We start from the raw sequence: 17953 nt of genomic DNA, 5'->3' as shown, positions 1-17953 counted from the left end.
CTTACAAGGGAAGAACCTCAAGTGTCCGACTTCGATTTGGATAATTCTTTGCGAGATGATGGTATATGGATCCCCAATTATGCATGCAAAATATTAGGTGTAGTTACTCAATAGTTTTAAAGATATAAACAATTAAAGTTAAACTACAGCTCAAATCATGGTATATCAACAAGGCATGAAACTTTAATTGTTTATATCTTTAAAACTATTGAGTGACTACGCCTAATATTTTGCATACGTAATTAGGGATCCATATACCATCATCTCACAAAAAATTATCGAAATCGAAGTCGGACACTTGGGGTTCTTCCCTTGTTAGTCCCCTAAAATTTCAATCTTATAAAATCATAAAAACAGATCTTGATCTGTTGATATGAAATGATTAATTTTGCATTGTTTGGCACATAGCATCGCAATCGAGCACAGTGAGCAGCGCACCCTCCGTCGGACGACGTCCCGAAGATCCGCCGCCAACCAGAGTACCTTTCCACCGGCAAGGCAGCCAGACTCAGAACGAAGACTCCGAGGACACCATGAAGAATCTTCGGAAGACGTTCGCCGGCATATTCGGCGACATGTAAATTCATCGAACGAAAGTACTGGAGCAAAGAAGATCTCCTCAAAGCTTATTTATGTTAGATCAGTATGCACTGAACGACGCAACTCAGAACTTTACTATATACATATAATAGAAAAGCGATTTACGTTACATATTATTCTACAATGATTTGTTGCTGTTGCCGAGATTCTATCGACTACATTGGGCTGGCCTGATTTAGATTAGCTTACACACCGATTCTATTTCGCTAGATATTCGTGATTGATTCGCGAGCGAGCGCGACATCGATATATTTGCAGATCACCGAGCGCGATTAAACGACGCTAGCGTCTCGCACGTGACGCGACGCAACGATGTAAATTTTGCTAACGGTCCACGGCGATGTGTATAAACATAAACATAACTCGTTAAAAAAGAAATACCATTCGTTTACCGATTAACACGATTCGTCCTTTACCCTGTACCTCTGCATTCCGATTGAATTCGTTCGAGCGAATCGATGATTTTTCTTCTTATTCTGATTTCCGATACATTTTCTATTGTTTACTTGACCGGGTTGATCAATTCGTTGAGTTCTCTTGAGTATTTAATCTATGCGTTCCATCAAAATTAACTGCGTGTTTCGATACTGGGGGGGTTAGACAAAAAATTCACCGGGGGATTAAGAGAAAAGTCGTGGTCGTTTATGTATATTAATCAAGTGAAAAAAATGAAAAAATACTATGTAGGTTCTATGTATTCGATGTATTCAGCATTTAAATAGTGGCTAAGAAGATTCTCAGGTTAAATGAACGATAAAATAATACTTTTTCCGAGCGTCCGGTTATGTTTCGTTACCATCGACGTATCCGTTCTGCACACTCTCTCGTCTCGGTTACGGGAACGCCGCACTTGGTTTTCGATTCAGAAACAGGAAGAGAACAGTTCCATAGGCCCCTGTCATCTCCTCATCCGACTTTACTTCCAGCGATCCACCATTTTTAGGCTTAACTTTCGATTATAGAGCATTGTCTAAAAGGAAACGCAGACGAGAGGAAGACGATTGTGAAAGGGAAAGAGCAAGGAGGGGAAAAAATAGCGGGAAAAAGAAACGACGGGTTTGGAAACAAATCGACTGGGATTGCGAAGGGAAGATAACGGGAGAAGGAAAAGTCTTGCAGGTGAAAATATTTGTAAAATTGTTAAAATATTTGTAAACCGACGTCATACAATATGATTGAGGAGAACAAAAAAATACGAGGAGATTCGGGCATTATACTTGAACATTTGGCTAGAGACAGGACAGCGGATCGATCGCCGATACGGTTACCATTATCGTTTCGGTCAAGAAGAACACGATCCGCGCGTCTCTGTGTCTTAAGCGCACAAATAGTCATTAAGCTTTCGATGGCGGACAGTACTTTGATATCGTGCATGTGAGCAACGCAAAATGGTTGGACGAAACGGACTAAAAGGTGAAAAAAATTATTCCGTGGCTCGCCGGCTCGGTTACACGACTCTAATATTATATTTCGGCCAAGTCAAAAAGGAACTCTCTCGGCCGGCGACCGATCGATTTGGACGTGTTCAAAATTCATTGTCTTCCGTACAGCGCGAGCATCTCGATGTTGAAAACTGTCCCGGATTCCAAATAAAATTAAAGAATAAAAAAAAACGTTAAAAAATGAAACGAACGGAACGTGGTCGTTTATCCGAGATTTTCGCGTCGTCGTCGCGACTGTTTCGATCGGACCGGGGTGGAAACTCGCGAAAAACGAAGGACGTTCGTTCGTCCGTAGAGTTAAGATCGACTACCGTGTGATGGGAAAATCAAAATGTAATAAAAAAAAAAGAAGAAGAAGAAGAGATAACAACAGGTTCGTGAACTAGGGCACGGGAAGACGAAACGCGAATGTGGTTGACTCGGTGTCATGCGAGGACGAAGTTTGAAGAAAGAGTGTGAAAGGGAAAAAAATATACAAAATGGGCATTCTACTGTTTGCGCTCGCGCAAATTCGATGCAAACCGAGAACGTTTGATGATCTGCAAATATATATAATAATCGGGTGTCCGCTCGCCGGAACGATGCGTTGCGATTCGCTTCTTTGGTAACAGTACTCGTATGTGAAAACACAATGGCTGATAAGAACAACAATCGGCAGCAAGAGAAAGAGAGAGAGAGAGAGAGACGCAAAACCTCTTTTATCCAAATGATCTCAAATTACATTAGCGTAAGGGCTGATCAACGTATATTATGACGAAGACAGACCTCGTGGTGTCAGCTTCGAAAGTCTAAAGAATTCCTTCCACTGTTCTGTTCGAATTTTCAAACGTACAACGGAACGTACCTTCGGTTCTTTAGAAATGAATCGTTTTCGATGATGGTTTACGTTGGTTAGAGGTGTGATATAGGGCATGCGTAGAACTATGAAGGCCAATTTCACCATTTCAGAATTCTTTCGATTCGAATTGCTTGAGAAACGACGCGTAGAACGGAAATAGCTGACGCAATATACAGATGCAAAGATGTAAGACTTAATCCATCCTCAATTTGCACAATTTTGCAGCTCGATACACTCTATCGGCTCGTAGCTTTTCATTGGACTGTTCATTGCAGCTTGTAAAACGGCTCCCGAGTTCACGAGTTTAATGAGGTAATAGACGTCCGACTGTTTAGTTATTGATGTGCCTTGACAACTTAAGTGCCCTTCTTGTCACCGATTTCACTCATTCGAGACTGCTCTAAGTCTCTATCTATCTATATCTATCCTATCTCTATCTCTTTGTAAAACACTCTTGCCCGCACTTGACCATGTGATCCTATTGTTTATACTTTTTATATGAGACACACGTGCACCATTGCATTTGTATGATCATCGCGACGAGACCTTTGTTGCTCGTATCCGTGGATAAGTGCAGGTAGACCGTCCAGGCATCAAACATCAGCTGGGGAACGAAGGCGTTAGATTCATTTCACATGTCAATTCCACGAGGAACGAACGAAACCGAGAAACACGTTGATATTATGATAATACATACCTCGATTACACGATTCGTTTCGCGTTACCGTTAGATTCAATGGAATTCTGCGAGGAGGTTTCTTTCTACGGACGAAGAAACGTAGACAGTGGTAGACTGCGTAGGAGTTTAGAACGATGGGAGTAGAAGCTTTGAAGCTAGGCAGGAAGGTAGCCGAATTTACGAAGCTCCCGTTGCCATCTAAAGCGAACCGAGAGCAACGTTCATTGCTTCGGGATAAGCGAGAGGAGTGGCAAAGTCCTCGAGAAGGTTCGGAACACGCTTTCGGAGCTGACGCCACGACACAGAACGAAACGGAAGTTTAAGGGTGCGTGTACACTGTGGATGCCTCGATCTCTGTTCTATTGACAGAGGGGAGCCACGGAGAATTGTTGAAAGTCTGAGAAGGATGGAATCGTTTGAACCGATCGTTTCACCAGTGTAAACGCGCCTCGACGGACTCGCTGAGCAGAACAGGTTCGATCTGCACTGATACGTAGATGCGGTTAAAGATTACCGAATATCTCAGGGGTGCAAGTTTAAGCACTAGGTAGGAATAGAAACTAGAAAAGGAAGCTGGGTTCAAGCGTTTGGAGTCTAGACGAATCGACGGCATTGAGTTATTGCGAACCACGTAACGACTAGAGTTAGCAGGCTTCCTTCAGAGACATCTTGGGGATGACTTAGGGACGGATTCGGAATCGGACCGGAACGACTTGCGTGATCGTCTGATCAACACCGAACACACGATCCACGAACAATCTCCCAAAATTTAACGAACACACACACATCCTAAAACAACTTTCAACACTCCTAGAGGTACACGAAGGATTCTTATAATCTATATTAATAGAAGAGCGATTTTAGACATTTCGAAGTTGATATAGATAAATTAATTAGACACCGAAACGAACAACACGGTCGGGCATTTGCTTGATCGCGAATGCTGAAGCTCTTAGCGAAAATTGTTCTTTAATCTTCTGTTCTAGTGCCCGTGTGATGTAGTGAGCAGCCGTTAATACCTCTTCATACAATTTTAACCGCGTTTACGTCAGCAACTAACGTTTCATTTCCGTCGTAACAACGTACCAGCAATACCAGTAGTAGGATAGGTATTCCCGTTCCACGAACTGATCCATACAGTTACATTCCATTTGAAGTTACCCGCTTTTTCCGTGGCGTAAGTAGCGTTTAAGATCAATCTAATCTATCTAGAATCCCCATGTGTCGTGTAATACACCCCGTTGTTGGCTAAAATCCGCCGTGAATAGCGTACTTTAAGGCCGTGGAACTAATTAGATGCCTTGGACGACGACACCGTATTAAGTAAGGACATAGAAAGGAACCAGGCTCAAACGATTATGCTCGTCGTAGAGTAACCACCGATTTTCCACTGCTTCTCGCGTGTTGCTTTGTTGAAGAATCATGCGGAAAGCTACGGGATCGGTATTACAAATCGAGCCTAGTGTTAAAAGTGGGATTCTAATCATCTCACCGAGCATGACGAGCGCTCGATCCGCAAAGTTGGGGCCCGAACGATCGCGTTTGCAGTCGAGCCGGCGATTTCAGCTCGCGGCGCTCGCGCTGCCGATTTAGTGCCTCGTTGCTTTCCCTTCCGTCGATCCTCTGTTTCCTTTTTCTTAACTCCTTCGCTCGTCGCGTAGACGATCGTCACTAGACACCTAGGTAGCTAGATAGAAGCTGGACACTTAGCTGATTGGTTGAAGCTAGACGTCGAAGTAGCTAGGCCGAAGCTGGACACATAGCTGCCAGGTTCAAGCTAGACACATGGCTAGCTAGGTCGAAGCTAGACACGTAGCTAGCTAGGTCGAAGCTAGATACCTACCTAGCTAGATCGAAACAAGACACTAAGTTAACAGATAAAGTCGGACATCTAAATAGCTAGGTCGAAAGTGGACACCTAGCTACCAGGTTCAAGCTGGACACCTAGCTAGCTAGACAGAAGCTGAACACCTAGCTAATTGGTTGAAGCTAGACGTCGAGGTAGCTAGGCCGAAGCTCGACACATAGCTGCCAGGTTCAAGCTAGACACATGGCTAGCTAGGTCGAAGCTAGACACGTAGCTAGCTAGGTCGAAGCTAGATACCTACCTAGCTAGATCGAAACTAGACACTAAGTTAACGGATAAAGCCGGACATCTAAATAGCTAGGTCGAAAGTGGACACCTAGCTACCAGGTTCAAGCTGGACACCTAGCTAGCTAGACAGAAGCTGAACACCTAGCTAATTGGTTGAAGCTAGACGTCGAGGTAGCTAGGCCGAAGCTCGACACATAGCTGCCAGGTTCAAGCTAGACACATGGCTAGCTAGGTCGAAGCTAGACACGTAGCTAGCTAGGTCGAAGCTAGATACCTACCTAGCTAGATCGAAACTAGACACTAAGTTAACGGATAAAGCCGGACATCTAAATAGCTAGGTCGAAAGTGGACACCTAGCTACCAGGTTCAAGCTGGACACCTAACTAGCTTGGTCGAAGGCGGACACCTAGCTGACAGGTTGAGACTAGACACCTCCCTAGCTGGGTTGAAGCTGGACACCTAACACCAATGAATCGTTCTTGCTGTTCTGGACGACGACGCTTTGGTTGTGAGAAGTAACACCAAACTACGATCTAATTACAACGAATCATGAAGGGTCGGAACACAAATTGTGAAGCAACCATGATCCAGAGCTGGAACCTCGCCGGTTCGGCTTCCGCTACACGCGGATCGAGCACAGGCTAGCCGATCGCGGCGACGCTCGTCCCCTTGATCATTATATTCAGTGTCTCTGTGTAACGGATTTAAGGTAATAACGAAGTACTTAATCGGTTAAGGCGAGGTTATCAATGATAGGCTAGCAAGTTAGGCTCTATGTAACCGTATGTTACCTCCTTGATTTCAATGAGTGCTAGCCAACATGTACTATAATCATACACACGTATCCACGCGAACGAACACGTACGCAGAGATGTGTACACGGAAAATTATTCTACAGGATCACGTACACACATACACAGACATGTACACGAACGTATTATATACCATACACGTATGTAAAAGACACAAGGCAAGTGTAGCTTATCGACCCGGACGAACAAAACGGAGCCTATTGTTCCAGGGACGTAACCGGTGCCGTAAATATGTGGGAAAATGGGAAGTTTCAGGTCTAATTAATTGTAAATTGGTCGGAATGCTATATAATGTATGTAAGACAACGGAAGAGTGGAGAGGATCGTGTCCGTAGAGAGAAATGTGTGTCCGCCACGTTTCCCTCCGAACGTGGACGGTGTCCCCGATCGTCGATCACTTTCTCTCCGATCGGCGAGCGGAGACGCCGCAGGCGCGGGCCCGGTCCTCGATCCGAGAAACGATATTTGATATCAATTGTACGACAATATAAGGTATTCACGAGTGGAGCGTCGCGAGAATCCTTCTCGCGATCGCGCCCCTCAAACGAGACAAGTGTGAGAGAGTAGCGTTAGCGTTGAATCGATGTTCTGATCGCGACGCGGTTTATCCCAGACGCGTCGCGACACTTCGAGCGATCCGGCGGAACCGAGTCGCGAGATCGACCCGGGGAAATCGACACGATCGAGAAAAATATCTACTCAAAGATCGAGAACACGATATTCCATCTTACACGAAGAAAATATCCATATTTCCACGGCTACGATCAGCGCGACGGACGCCGATTCGCTGATCGCCCACCTTTCTCCCGCTGATAGCCGAGGCCGCTCAAAGTAAAGATGCAACTTTGAGTGCCTCGATTATACGTCACACATCGCACGAACAACGAACACGACCGACGCGATCGCGAACTCAGCGTGTGCACTCGGTTCCGACCGATCGTCGATTGAACTGCGCGGATCCTATACAAGCTTACGGCTTAAACGAGCTGTAAGATTTGACGAATCGTTACCCAGCTTGGAACCCGACGAAACCGTCGACTCGATGCCAAGATCCGTAAATTCGATCTCGTCCGCAGTCCGATCGGCGATCATCCCTGATCGCGAAATCATTTACCACGTGTATCTAACCGCCACGTAAGACGAAGAGCAATCGGATTGGGGTGTTAAAGTAATTGCGTAAAATGCGAGTTCTATCTGTCATCGTTTAGCCGTTAAGGATCATCATTGGATTATCGAGTATGGTATAATGTAATGATTATTTATATTAAAAGTATTAATTACGATTAAGACTCCGAGGGAACGGTACAAGTAGTAAGCGATGTATAGGAATAACGCTGACGCGGCCGCTGCGTCTTATTGCTGCCGATCGATTCTCCTCGTGGCCAGGAAACGAGCGTGTCCCTTGAAAGGCTCCTCCGAGGATATCGTGGGAAAGGTTTTCTCCGACCACCTGACTGGGTTGTCGACTTGCAACTTGTTCCGTAATATCGTGTCGGGGAACGAGATAAACGCTAGGGGACAGGTAGCTAGGCCGTTTCACGGAGCTCCGTACGAGTCTTGGCAGAGTGAACAACGTTTGAAGGGTCCTATTGTTTCACGATGTTAATGAGATCATAACGGATCGATCTACCATACTGTTATCCTGGAGAGGATAGTATCGCTATCCGAAATGGTAACGGTATAAAGGATCGATCTTCGCTTGAAGATACAATCGCGAATGAGATCAGTTGTCGGACGGATTTGTTTAAATTTTCGTCGGTGCTTCCGCGTTTCGTTCGCGATGAAGGGATCGAGGAATTTGCACGAGTACACGGCCGGGAACGCGTTCGACGTCGAGCAGGAAGATTCACGGACTTGAAAGCGTCACGTTTAATAAGATTGTTCGTGGACGGCGGCGTTCCGGACAGCTTCCTGCTCTCAGCCGGCGCGGTCTTTCTCGGGTTCGCTCAGTTTTTCACATGACGCCATTAAGAACATTTTGATACGTGACATGATGTGGAAAATCGCTGGGCAAACTAGTTTCGGTTCGACAAGGGTGGCAAACCAGGCTGCCGCGGGTTTTCTGTTTCTCGACGCGACCACGGTGGCTCCGTGAAATCGTCGATGACGCGGCGCCGTTGATCGAATATATCTTGAACGAACGTTTGCAGAGTCTCTTTGGATAGGAAGCGAGCGTAGAACTTGCATACCGGTAAATAGTACCATACAGGACGATGAAACGTTGACCGAGACACGTTCAGCGGGTCGTTATGGTTGTTGAAGCATTTGAAATGTTGAGAAAACTCTTTGACAAATTGAGCAGTCGCATTGTGTTATGTACACACATTTATAAATACATATAAATATATATATAAAAAACGAAAATTATATATATATATATGAAAATCTATGTTGAAGTTACCATTACCACTATGATGGACACCACTAAACCAGCGTAATCGATGAAATGGCATATATGCACTCGAATTATCAGACGTTTGTAAAGGAACTCTCAAGTCGGAGAATTGGATGATTACCGAAGACCCTGGCGAATTCAAATAACGGAGAACGCTGTAACGAAGACAAAGTTAGTGAACGTAAACAATAATCCGAGCGTAAAGACACCATTTTAGTCAGCGGTAGAGTCGGGACGCAGTATAATCCTGGGTCGCCTGCGTAGGGTCTGTTAAAAAATACGATTACTGCGATGCGTAAGCTAAACTGTAATAATAAAGAATATATATAAACATAGAACATTACGCATTCGTTTATCCGTTTCGTTAACCCTGTTTGTCAATGATCGATAACGTTCCAACACAGAAACTCGTGGTTAGAATATTTTGGAAAAACATTCGATTGTTCTCTCTTTAGCAAAAGCACGAAAAAGGAAAAATAGTTTTCAGATATAAAGTATTATCAGCGAAAATATAAAAATTTTTCTCGACGACAGCAATAAAACCTATCTCTACATTGATATAGTTTATTGATCTAAAGATTCTAACTGCACAATATCCACAGCCTACTTATTACACTATGTATTAGATGATTGCATAAAAGAATGGTGACTATATAATTGATTAATATACAGCAAGAACCATAACTGATTCCACACACTTTAAATCAGAACAACTTTTTTATGAATCGACCAAACGACTTCAATTTCTCTGTAAGGCTAGAAGAAGTAGTTTAGAAAATGATGTGTAAAAAATATGTTGGAAAAATGCATTTGGACAGAATTGTGAAAAACAATAATAAAAATTGATTTTTATAACTTTTTTAGCTGGGCCAATAACGAAAATTCAAAAGATGTGTCTGGTCAACTGGTATAAATTATATACGCTCTGAAGATTTCATTGGAATTAGTTAATTGGTTTGCAAATTGTAAATGATCAAAAGTGGGGGGTAAAAATTGCAATTTTTCAAGATTTTCGGCCTTTTTACCAGTTTTGATCGTTTATAATTCGTAAACCAATTAACCAATTTCAATGAAATTTTCAGAACGTAATCATTTATACAAGTTGACCAAACACATATTTCAAATTTTTGTTATTGGCCCAGCTAAAAAGTCGTAAAAATCAGTTGTTACTACTGTTTTTCACAATTCCGACCAAATGCATTTTTTCAACTTATTTATTACACGTCATTTACTAAAATAATTCTTCTAGCCTTACAGAGAAATTTAAGTCGTTTGGTCCACTCATATAAAAGTTATTCTGATTTAAAGTGTGTGGAATATTCTTTAAAATACATCCATTGAATTTTATTTTCAAACACAGCACGATTTTCTAATTGTAGAAAAGAATGGTGACTAATGTACAAAATTAAAATGTAACCATTGAATTTTATCTTATATATAAAATCATATATAAAAGAGTTATTGAAGATAGATGTAGAGTTATATTTAAAAGATTTATTGAAAATAGGTGGGGTACACAAGGTGTATAATTTATATGTTTCTGAAATATATCTCCTCTAGTTGGATGTTGTATAATTGTGCACGCGAAGCTAGCTGAATCGAGGTGGATTATTTTCATAGACAGCTGATAAGATACTTAAACAATGCTTTTGTCCAGTTCCGTGTTGAGGGAGCAATTTCTATACATTCCGCCGAGAGCTTGATGTTGGCTGAAAGAAGTGTTTCGCGGGTAATATCTCGTAGGCACCGTGTGTATGGATGGCGCGTACCATCCGTAATCCATCGCCGTGCTTCTGTAACAGGGATGCGGAAGTGGACTGTCGTCCTGCCGGTACCCCAGGAAGGTTCCTGCAAAAATAACTTTCATCGGATAAACTGCCCTTTGTTTCGCGATGGGCTCTTATTATCGAGCACCCTAGGCGCTCAACAATATTGCATACAGTTTGACTTATTGCACGATGTCATGAAAATCTGTGACTACCACGAATACAATAATACATGTATGTCATTAATAGACTGCGATGTTTCTGCACTTTCCAATTTTTAAAAACGGGTTCTGAAAAAGGTCAGCCTCTCTCGACTAGAACTTTAATTTCCGCACAACAAGTTTATACGTCCAAAATGGTGGATATGTTATTCGAGTGGCGCACCCAGGGGGGGGCAGGGGCCAAGTCCCCCCCCCCCAAAAGAAAAAAAAATGTTTACCTTCCAAAATTAAAATCGCAGAATAGCCCTTACCAGATATGTTGGTTAAAAAAAAGGGTTCAACTCGCCCCCCCCCAAGATTGCATCCAGGGTGCGCCACTGTGTTATTCACATGGTAAAAATATAGTGTACGTGCCTAAACATTAAGCTCTCTCTCGAAATCCCCTAATTTTCATTCAGTTCAAGAAAATCGAGAACAACTGTTTATACAAAACTTTATTAAAAAACCATGCGCTCCGCAGCGTTATTTACATACATATATATAAATTCGACTGACAACAGCATTCGTTAGGATACAAAAATTGCGGATTACAATAAGCCTCGCTTCACATTCGGTCATCACTTTAAGGTTTAGTTGCAACGCACTCGTACGGCAACTGATCGGAAACACTGTGGCACTGAAACCGTCCATGCATATTCGAGATACGATTGACGAAAGCTCCGCGTATCTTGAACCCAGGATCCACCGTCACGTTCTTCATCCTCCCGAAGGCGGACATATCGACGTGATGCAGCTCGCTGCCACTCAGAAACAGGACCAGCAAATTATCCAATCCTTCAAAAGCGTTGGCCCTGAGCGCGACAATACGATTCCCGTTCAGCCACAAGGAGTTCAGCTTCCTCAGGTGTCGAAAGGTGCCAGCGGGTAGATTCGTCAGCGGGTTTCTCCCCAAATCCAATTCGTTCACCTCTCCGAGCCCTCGAAAGGTCTCGGAATGAAGGGATGAAATATTGTTCCTGGAGAGATAGAGGAGATCGATGTGCGGCAATCCATCGAAGGTGCCTACGGGTAGCTCGGTAATTTCATTGTTGTCTAGCGCGAGCGTCTCTAGGTGTCTGAGTCCTTTGAACATGTTTCTCCTCAGAACAATATTATTGTTCGTGGCGTACAGCTCTCGGAGATCGTTCAGACCTTTCCAGGTGCCGGGTTTGAAGCTGGAGATGTTATTGTAGTCGAGCAGCAGGGTCTCCAGGCTGCGTAGCCTCGCGAACGCGCCATCCTCTAGCTCGATGATCGTGTTGTTCTTCAGATCCAGGTACGTCAGTTGGTCCAAGCCGGTGAAATAGTGTCTGGAGATGACGGTCAGGTCGTTGTCACGCAGATAGATCGCTGAAGAATTAGACACCTCGAGGAACGCGTCCTTGGCAATCTCCGCGATACCAAGGCCCTCCAGGTGCAGCTCTATGTCCTCGATCGTCTGCACCTCGTTGACATCCTCGAACGCGACGTTCTGCAGCACGCCGTTCACCAGGCAAACGTAAAGATGGTTGTAAACCTGGCAGTCGACTTCCTCCGAGCTAGCGTCTTGACCACTGACCGATAACAGGAGATAAACGAGCAAGAGGAAGCGCATGGTTCCCTCAGAATGCTGGATGCCCACTGAACGGCTTCGAGATTAAGACCTATCCGAGAGCGGCCGAGCGTGTAACACCGACGGTTACTTCTCAAATGATATAGCACTCGATGCGTGCGTCCAATACGACGCGATCGCTGCCCAGTTTCGTAGAAGTTCGATGTTTTATTCATTTTGCCGCGCGCCGATTCCCGCTGCCTTTATTAAAACCTCTGTATCTCGCTCGCCCTGATAAGTTGACCACCGGCGTTTCATCTTGGAATTCAATTTTATTGAAATCGCGTTTCACCGGACTAACCCCCTTCCCTTCCCTCGTCCGACCGCCGACCGAGATTAATATTCGTAATTCGCTTTTTCAGAACGGACACCGGAGATTTTTCCGAATTTTCGGCTTCGCCCCGACCGCTTCTCATATTCTTTTGAGGCTGGCGGCTGCTGAACTTCAAAGCAAATTTCGCCGTTTTATTTCGAGGCTCCGTGCGAATTTTACGGTTGCCGTGAAACCGTATTTTAATTGAAGTGTAACGCGAGGTAGAATTAATCAAGCAACTCAAAATAGCGCTGCATTTCGAAATTTTTAATTATGCTGTTTCTCAACGGGGTAGACTGCACGTCATGGATGCAATTACGATTTTATACGCTTCTCGGTAAATTATTCTTTCAGTCTTTATGGCACAGAAACGGGTAACAGCGAAAGATGCGTTGAAAGAGAGGAATTGTGTACATTTCCAACAACGGCTATCTCGTGAAGGGTTCCTGCGACATGTGCAAAAATGCTCTGGAACACCGATAAGCCTTGGCGAGAGTAGCGATCGTGAGCGCTGGCTTATTAATAGCAGAGCGTTATCGTTTTAATACGGAGAAACTTCTTATAGCAATTGTCTTCCGCGAAGTCTGTTATTCCTGTGATACACGAAACCGAATCGGAAACCACTTATGCGAACCGCCTGCGCACATTTGCATATCCATATTAATTAAATTTCCATTAATTAATTCGGTCACGGAATCAGACTGCAGAACAAACATGTCTCGCATGACGACAGACGTATTCATCGCTATAATTTGCTATCGGTAACGATACATTGTTCACTGTTGCACAGAAATTGAAAGCAATCTTTATTGGAATATTAAGTTTAATCATTGTAACGTTTGATTGTTCCGAATAATGTTCAATGTTTTATTTTTGAGATAAAAGAGACTTTTAATTGCACCAAATAAATTCGTTTCGAAGAGCAAGAGTGCGACTGCAAAATGATATAAAACGTGTACGTAACCAAAAATTATTATCGAGATACCGCAGTCTCGTATATAACCCGAGCGCGCGAGAAATTTCGAAAGAGAAACGCGGCACAAAGGGTCAATATAATAAATTCAGCAGGATAGATGGGGCTCGGAACTATCGAACGAGCATGTACGATGCGAAACGTCGCTATTGATAAATTATTTAGACTCACGTGGGTACATGAAGCGAGTCGGAAGATTGCAGGTTCCGTAAATGTCATCGGTGCGAGGACCCAACGCGTCCTTTCCCTTCTCCTGAGCCTTCTTTTCTGCGCAAACACATCGCGTTTCTATCATATTCGGACGTCCCGCGAATCAATCCAGATACAAACGTATCCTGACGCCAATTTCCTAAAGCATAATCTCCGTCGAACACCATGGAACCACGCTGTAATTTCTGATCTGACATCGGCCGCAAATGTTTCGTTCCTATAGCGACGGTATCTCGAACGTGGGGTGCAATCGATCAAACAATAATCCCATGGCCAGGCCTGCTGCTAAAATTCAAAATTTTAGCAGCATCATTTTCATAATTCCTGTCTTCGATAATTGTTTTCAAAGGGACACTACGAATACATGATGTTTTCAAAAGTTTTTGTAAACGCATGCTCAAAAACATATGCTTTCAATTTGAATTTGTATTTCTAATTTATTTACAGAGCATAACTGATTCCACACACTTTAAATCAGAACAACTTTTTTATGAATAGACCAAACGACTTCAATTTCTCTGTAAGGCTAGAAGAATTAGTTCAGTAAATGATGTGTAAAAAATATGTTGGAAAAATGCATTTGGACGGAATTGTGAAACACATTAGTAAAAATTGATTTTTACAACTTTTTCAGCTGGGCCAATAACGAAAAATCAAAAGATGTGTCTGGTCAATTATAAACGATCTGTTAAAGTGTTAAAAATTGCGATTTTTCAAGATTTTCGGCCTTTTTACCAGTTTTGATCGTTTATAATTCGTAAACCAATTAACCAATTTCAATACCATCAAATTTATAGATGCTTTCGGCGCTACCGTTTCGATCAATTACTAATATAGCAATTTTGCAAAAAATTTACTTCTTTCCTGACGTTTCGGTTCTGTTTTGAACCTTTATCAAAGGTGGAAATTTGCTTCTAAACAAAATTGCTATATTAGTAATTGTTCGAAACGGTAGCGCCGAAAGCATCTATAAATTTCATAGTCAACATTTACGATCGATAATTGGAATTATTTTATAATTTATACCAGTTGATAAAACACATCTTCCAAATTTTCGTTATTGGCCCAGCTAAAAAGTTGTAAAAATCAATTGTTACTATTGTTTTTCACAATTCCGTCCAAATGCATTTTTCCAACATTCTTTTTACACATCATTTACTAAACTAATTCTTCTAGCCTTACAGAGAGATTGAAGTCGTTTGGTTCATTCATATAAAAGTTATTCTGATTTAAAGTGTGTGGAATCAGTTATGCTCCTTACTGTATGTTTATGCAAGGGAATCATTTTCGTTGTTTTCTAGAATCGGATTTCAGAGAGAATTTGTGTGAAGACTGTTAAGGAGATGAAATTTCTGGGTCTGTCACACATTTTGTTACGTAAAATGTATTTATAAACAGGTTCACGCTTAAAATAGTCGGCTGTATGCACTTGCCAGCGAGAAGATAGGGGCTCGGTCCCTTCGGAGCGCTCTTTTTTGTGAGGAAAGAGGGTTATTGAACCAGCCAGGTGAACGACTACTGCACGCCCGGCAAGCATTTAAAATTCTAGCTGAGTATGCACTACATTACATCGGTCGCGCTATCAGCGACGTCGATAACAGTAGTGGTTTCGTTGACCGGCTTGAAATCGCGCTTCCCCACGAACTTCCTGCGAGAACGTCCGCGGGAACGGTGCGGGAATAGGACGTGACCGGTAAGACACATTTTTCGTCGGCAATTACCCGCGAACCGCGAGCCAAGAAAATTAAACCTGAGGAAAAACCGAATCGCTCCGACCTTCCTCTACGCTGTCCTCGGTATAAAATAATTAAAAGTTTTTCATTGCGCGTCCAACTTCTCGCTTTTCTTCTCCCGAAAGTTCGTACTGACGTTTCGTTCAATGCCAACATTTTTCTAACTATCGAACAAACAGATTTTTAATGTTGTATATTGTTCTGCATAGATCCACAAGGTTCACTTCATTTTCACAGGATATTTGCTTTTCTTCTTCCAAAACTTCTGAATTGACGTTCCGTGCTAAAATAAAATTGCCTTTGTTATAAACAAGCGAACCATTAACCTTAAATTTGATTTTGCAGAGATTCATCAGTTTTATTGGATTTTCGCTGAACACGTGGCTTCTTTTTCTCGTTTCGAAACTCCCACGTTGACGTTTCGTGCTGAAATAAAATTGGCTTTTTTGTAAACGGACCATTAACGTTCAATTTTATTTTTCAAATATCCACGAGGTTTATCGGATTTGTACTGGACACATGGCTTCTTTTTCTTGGTTTGCAACTCCTACATTAATGTTCCGTGCTGAAATAAAATTGTCTTGGTTATAAACGAGCGGATTACTGACGTTGAATTTTATTTTCAGTGATGCCCGAAGTGTATCGTGTTTTCGCTGGACACGTGGCAATTTTAATGCACAACTGTTCCATTAGTTGTGCATCGCCTCTGCCGATAGACTCGGCGACAACGCGAGCGTAGGTATGGACTTAATGAAACGATTATCATCGCCGACACTTCCAGTTGCGGTCTGTCCACCAGAAGTGTAATACCGGACTCCCGATAAGGGCCACGATGCCAGTGCTGTGCTGTAAAAAGTGGACGTAGTCGACTCAATTCAACACACCGTACGAAAATGTGCGAACATATATCCTCCTTAACTCGTGCACGAACTCTATAAAAGCGAAAATAAGTGACAGTGTTTGTGGATTTATTTTCAAACGAGTAATGTGCCGGCACATAGAATAAAAGAACAAACTTTAACGAAACCAAAATATTCCTGGACGTGGTAGATATTCTAATAATTAATTGCAACATCAAATTTCATTTCAAGAAACATAGGAACGGACACGAACCGGTTCCGATAATGCCACCGGAACCGATCGTTTGCGAAAACATGTTCCCATAATTCACGACAACGTTTCTGCTTGTCGCCGATGACCGGCCCAGTTCGCAACAATAGCAAAGACACATGTTCGACTCGGCAAACCTTGATTTCTGCGTCAGCGGGTGGCGGTAGGAACAATTACGGCGCGTCGCCGTATCAAAAATGATAAATGTCAGATAATTGCAACTGCGAAGAAGGTCGTTCTTTATCTCCTGTTCCGCGTGCGAATGTCATAGAGGTATTGTCCGGCGATTTATCTGTTGGCTCAACGACAGAGCTCGCGAACGGATCGTTCAATTATGTTAATTCCGAGCTCCCGAATCGCTGGGAAAACACGAACGTTCGCGCGAAACGAGTCGCAATAATTTTCTGCGTTTCCTGCGGCGCGAGCCAATCGCGTTCTAACCTGCTAACGAGTTTCCGCGTTCGAGTTGCGGAATGTCGCGATCCACATGTGGGTAACCAATGTCGATTAAGATGGTCGCGCGATGTTAACGTCATCGTAGAACATTTCGAAGAGAACAGTTGGAGAGATTAATTATCTCGCGGATTAGTTTGTCGATTTTCGTGTTCCGTTCGAGAGGATAATCGAAACAGCTGACGGAAGATGAGCTGCAACGTGACGCCGCTGAAGAAATACGCGGAAATCAGCTACCGCGTGAAATGCGTGTCCGTGGAGAATGAGCGCGTGTTCGGTGACGTGTACGTCACCCAGCAGACGCGAAATCTGCTTTATTGTGCGGACGGATATCAGTTTCCCTCGTTGTACGCGCGAAGAAAATGCAACTTGATACAGAGGGACTGGCAGGGGCCGGATTTTATGGAGCTGAATAAGAAGAAGCCGATTCGAAGAGCGAGCATCGCGCCGGCGAAACCGCCTAGGAAATGCTTGAAGAGATCGAAATCGGTTGGCGACACGAGGCACATGGCGCAACACGACTGCAAGAACAATGGCACCGCGAACACCGAGACCGAAGTTCGGAATCCGAAGGTAATCCTGTTTCACAGTTACTTCTTTCGGCTTTATAGGCTAGCTAAAGCTACGGCGTTTCTACGCCCACTAATCTCGCTTTCTGAATGATCGCGAACATGGAGGTGATCAAAGGTCGGAGGTTAATAAGAAATTAATACCGGTATTACAGTGAACGCCATTAAAGCGCA

General features: G+C 43.2%; 4 protein-coding genes across 14 annotated transcripts in view; 2 read left to right on the top strand and 2 right to left on the bottom strand.

Annotated features, from left to right (window-relative positions):
* The window catches only part of Syn (synapsin), a 61869-nt gene extending 52670 nt beyond the window's left edge, over positions 1 to 9199 (top strand). For 5 of the 6 annotated variants that reach the window (XM_076422033.1, XM_076422034.1, XM_076422031.1 and 2 more), the window contains one exon: positions 409 to 9199. In XM_076422033.1, the coding sequence (XP_076278148.1) occupies positions 409 to 581 (173 nt within the window). In that variant the 3' untranslated portion in view covers positions 582 to 9199. The remainder of the gene's footprint in view (positions 1 to 408) is intronic. The other variant, XR_013008807.1, reaches the window with a different exon arrangement.
* Positions 2360 to 14416, bottom strand: LOC143208019 (piercer of microtubule wall 1 protein-like). Its single transcript, XM_076422042.1, has 2 exons — positions 13876 to 14416; positions 2360 to 10709 (listed from the first exon to the last, which is right to left on the bottom strand). Exons 1-2 carry the CDS (start codon positions 13997 to 13999, stop codon positions 10498 to 10500), a joined length of 336 nt encoding a protein of 111 aa, XP_076278157.1. The 5' UTR covers positions 14000 to 14416; the 3' UTR covers positions 2360 to 10497.
* On the bottom strand, positions 11145 to 12536 carry LOC143208017 (uncharacterized). The gene has a single exon (XM_076422037.1). It carries the CDS (start codon positions 12419 to 12421, stop codon positions 11411 to 11413), a length of 1011 nt encoding a protein of 336 aa, XP_076278152.1. The 5' UTR covers positions 12422 to 12536; the 3' UTR covers positions 11145 to 11410.
* Positions 14417 to 16425: 2009 nt separating the features above from the next.
* LOC143208013 (uncharacterized) overlaps positions 16426 to 17953 on the top strand; it is a 36939-nt gene continuing 35411 nt past the window's right edge. For 4 of the 6 annotated variants that reach the window (XM_076422023.1, XM_076422021.1, XM_076422024.1 and 1 more), the window contains exon 1: positions 16426 to 17783. In XM_076422023.1, the coding sequence (XP_076278138.1) occupies positions 17400 to 17783 (384 nt within the window). In that variant the 5' untranslated portion in view covers positions 16426 to 17399. The remainder of the gene's footprint in view (positions 17784 to 17953) is intronic. The other 2 variants (XM_076422022.1, XM_076422020.1) reach the window with 1 other exon arrangement.

This window comes from Lasioglossum baleicum, chromosome 4 (genome assembly GCF_051020765.1).
Source record: "Lasioglossum baleicum chromosome 4, iyLasBale1, whole genome shotgun sequence".
NCBI classification, from domain to species: Eukaryota; Metazoa; Arthropoda; class Insecta; order Hymenoptera; family Halictidae; genus Lasioglossum; species Lasioglossum baleicum.
The sequence above is the reverse complement of the archived record's forward strand: the minus strand, read 5'-3'. Positions and strand labels throughout refer to the sequence as shown.

Excerpts from the sequence above, each read along its gene's own strand:
- LOC143208017 (XM_076422037.1), bottom strand. The coding sequence starts at position 12,421 with ATGCGCTTCCTCTTGCTCGTTTATCTCCTGTTATCGGTCAGTGGTCAA.
- LOC143208019 (XM_076422042.1), bottom strand. The coding sequence starts at position 13,999 with ATGATAGAAACGCGATGTGTTTGCGCAGAAAAGAAGGCTCAGGAGAAG. Across the intron at positions 10,710-13,875 it reads GACTCGCTTCATGTACCCAC|GAACCTTCCTGGGGTACCGG; the intron begins GTGAGTCTAAAT and ends TTATTTTTGCAG.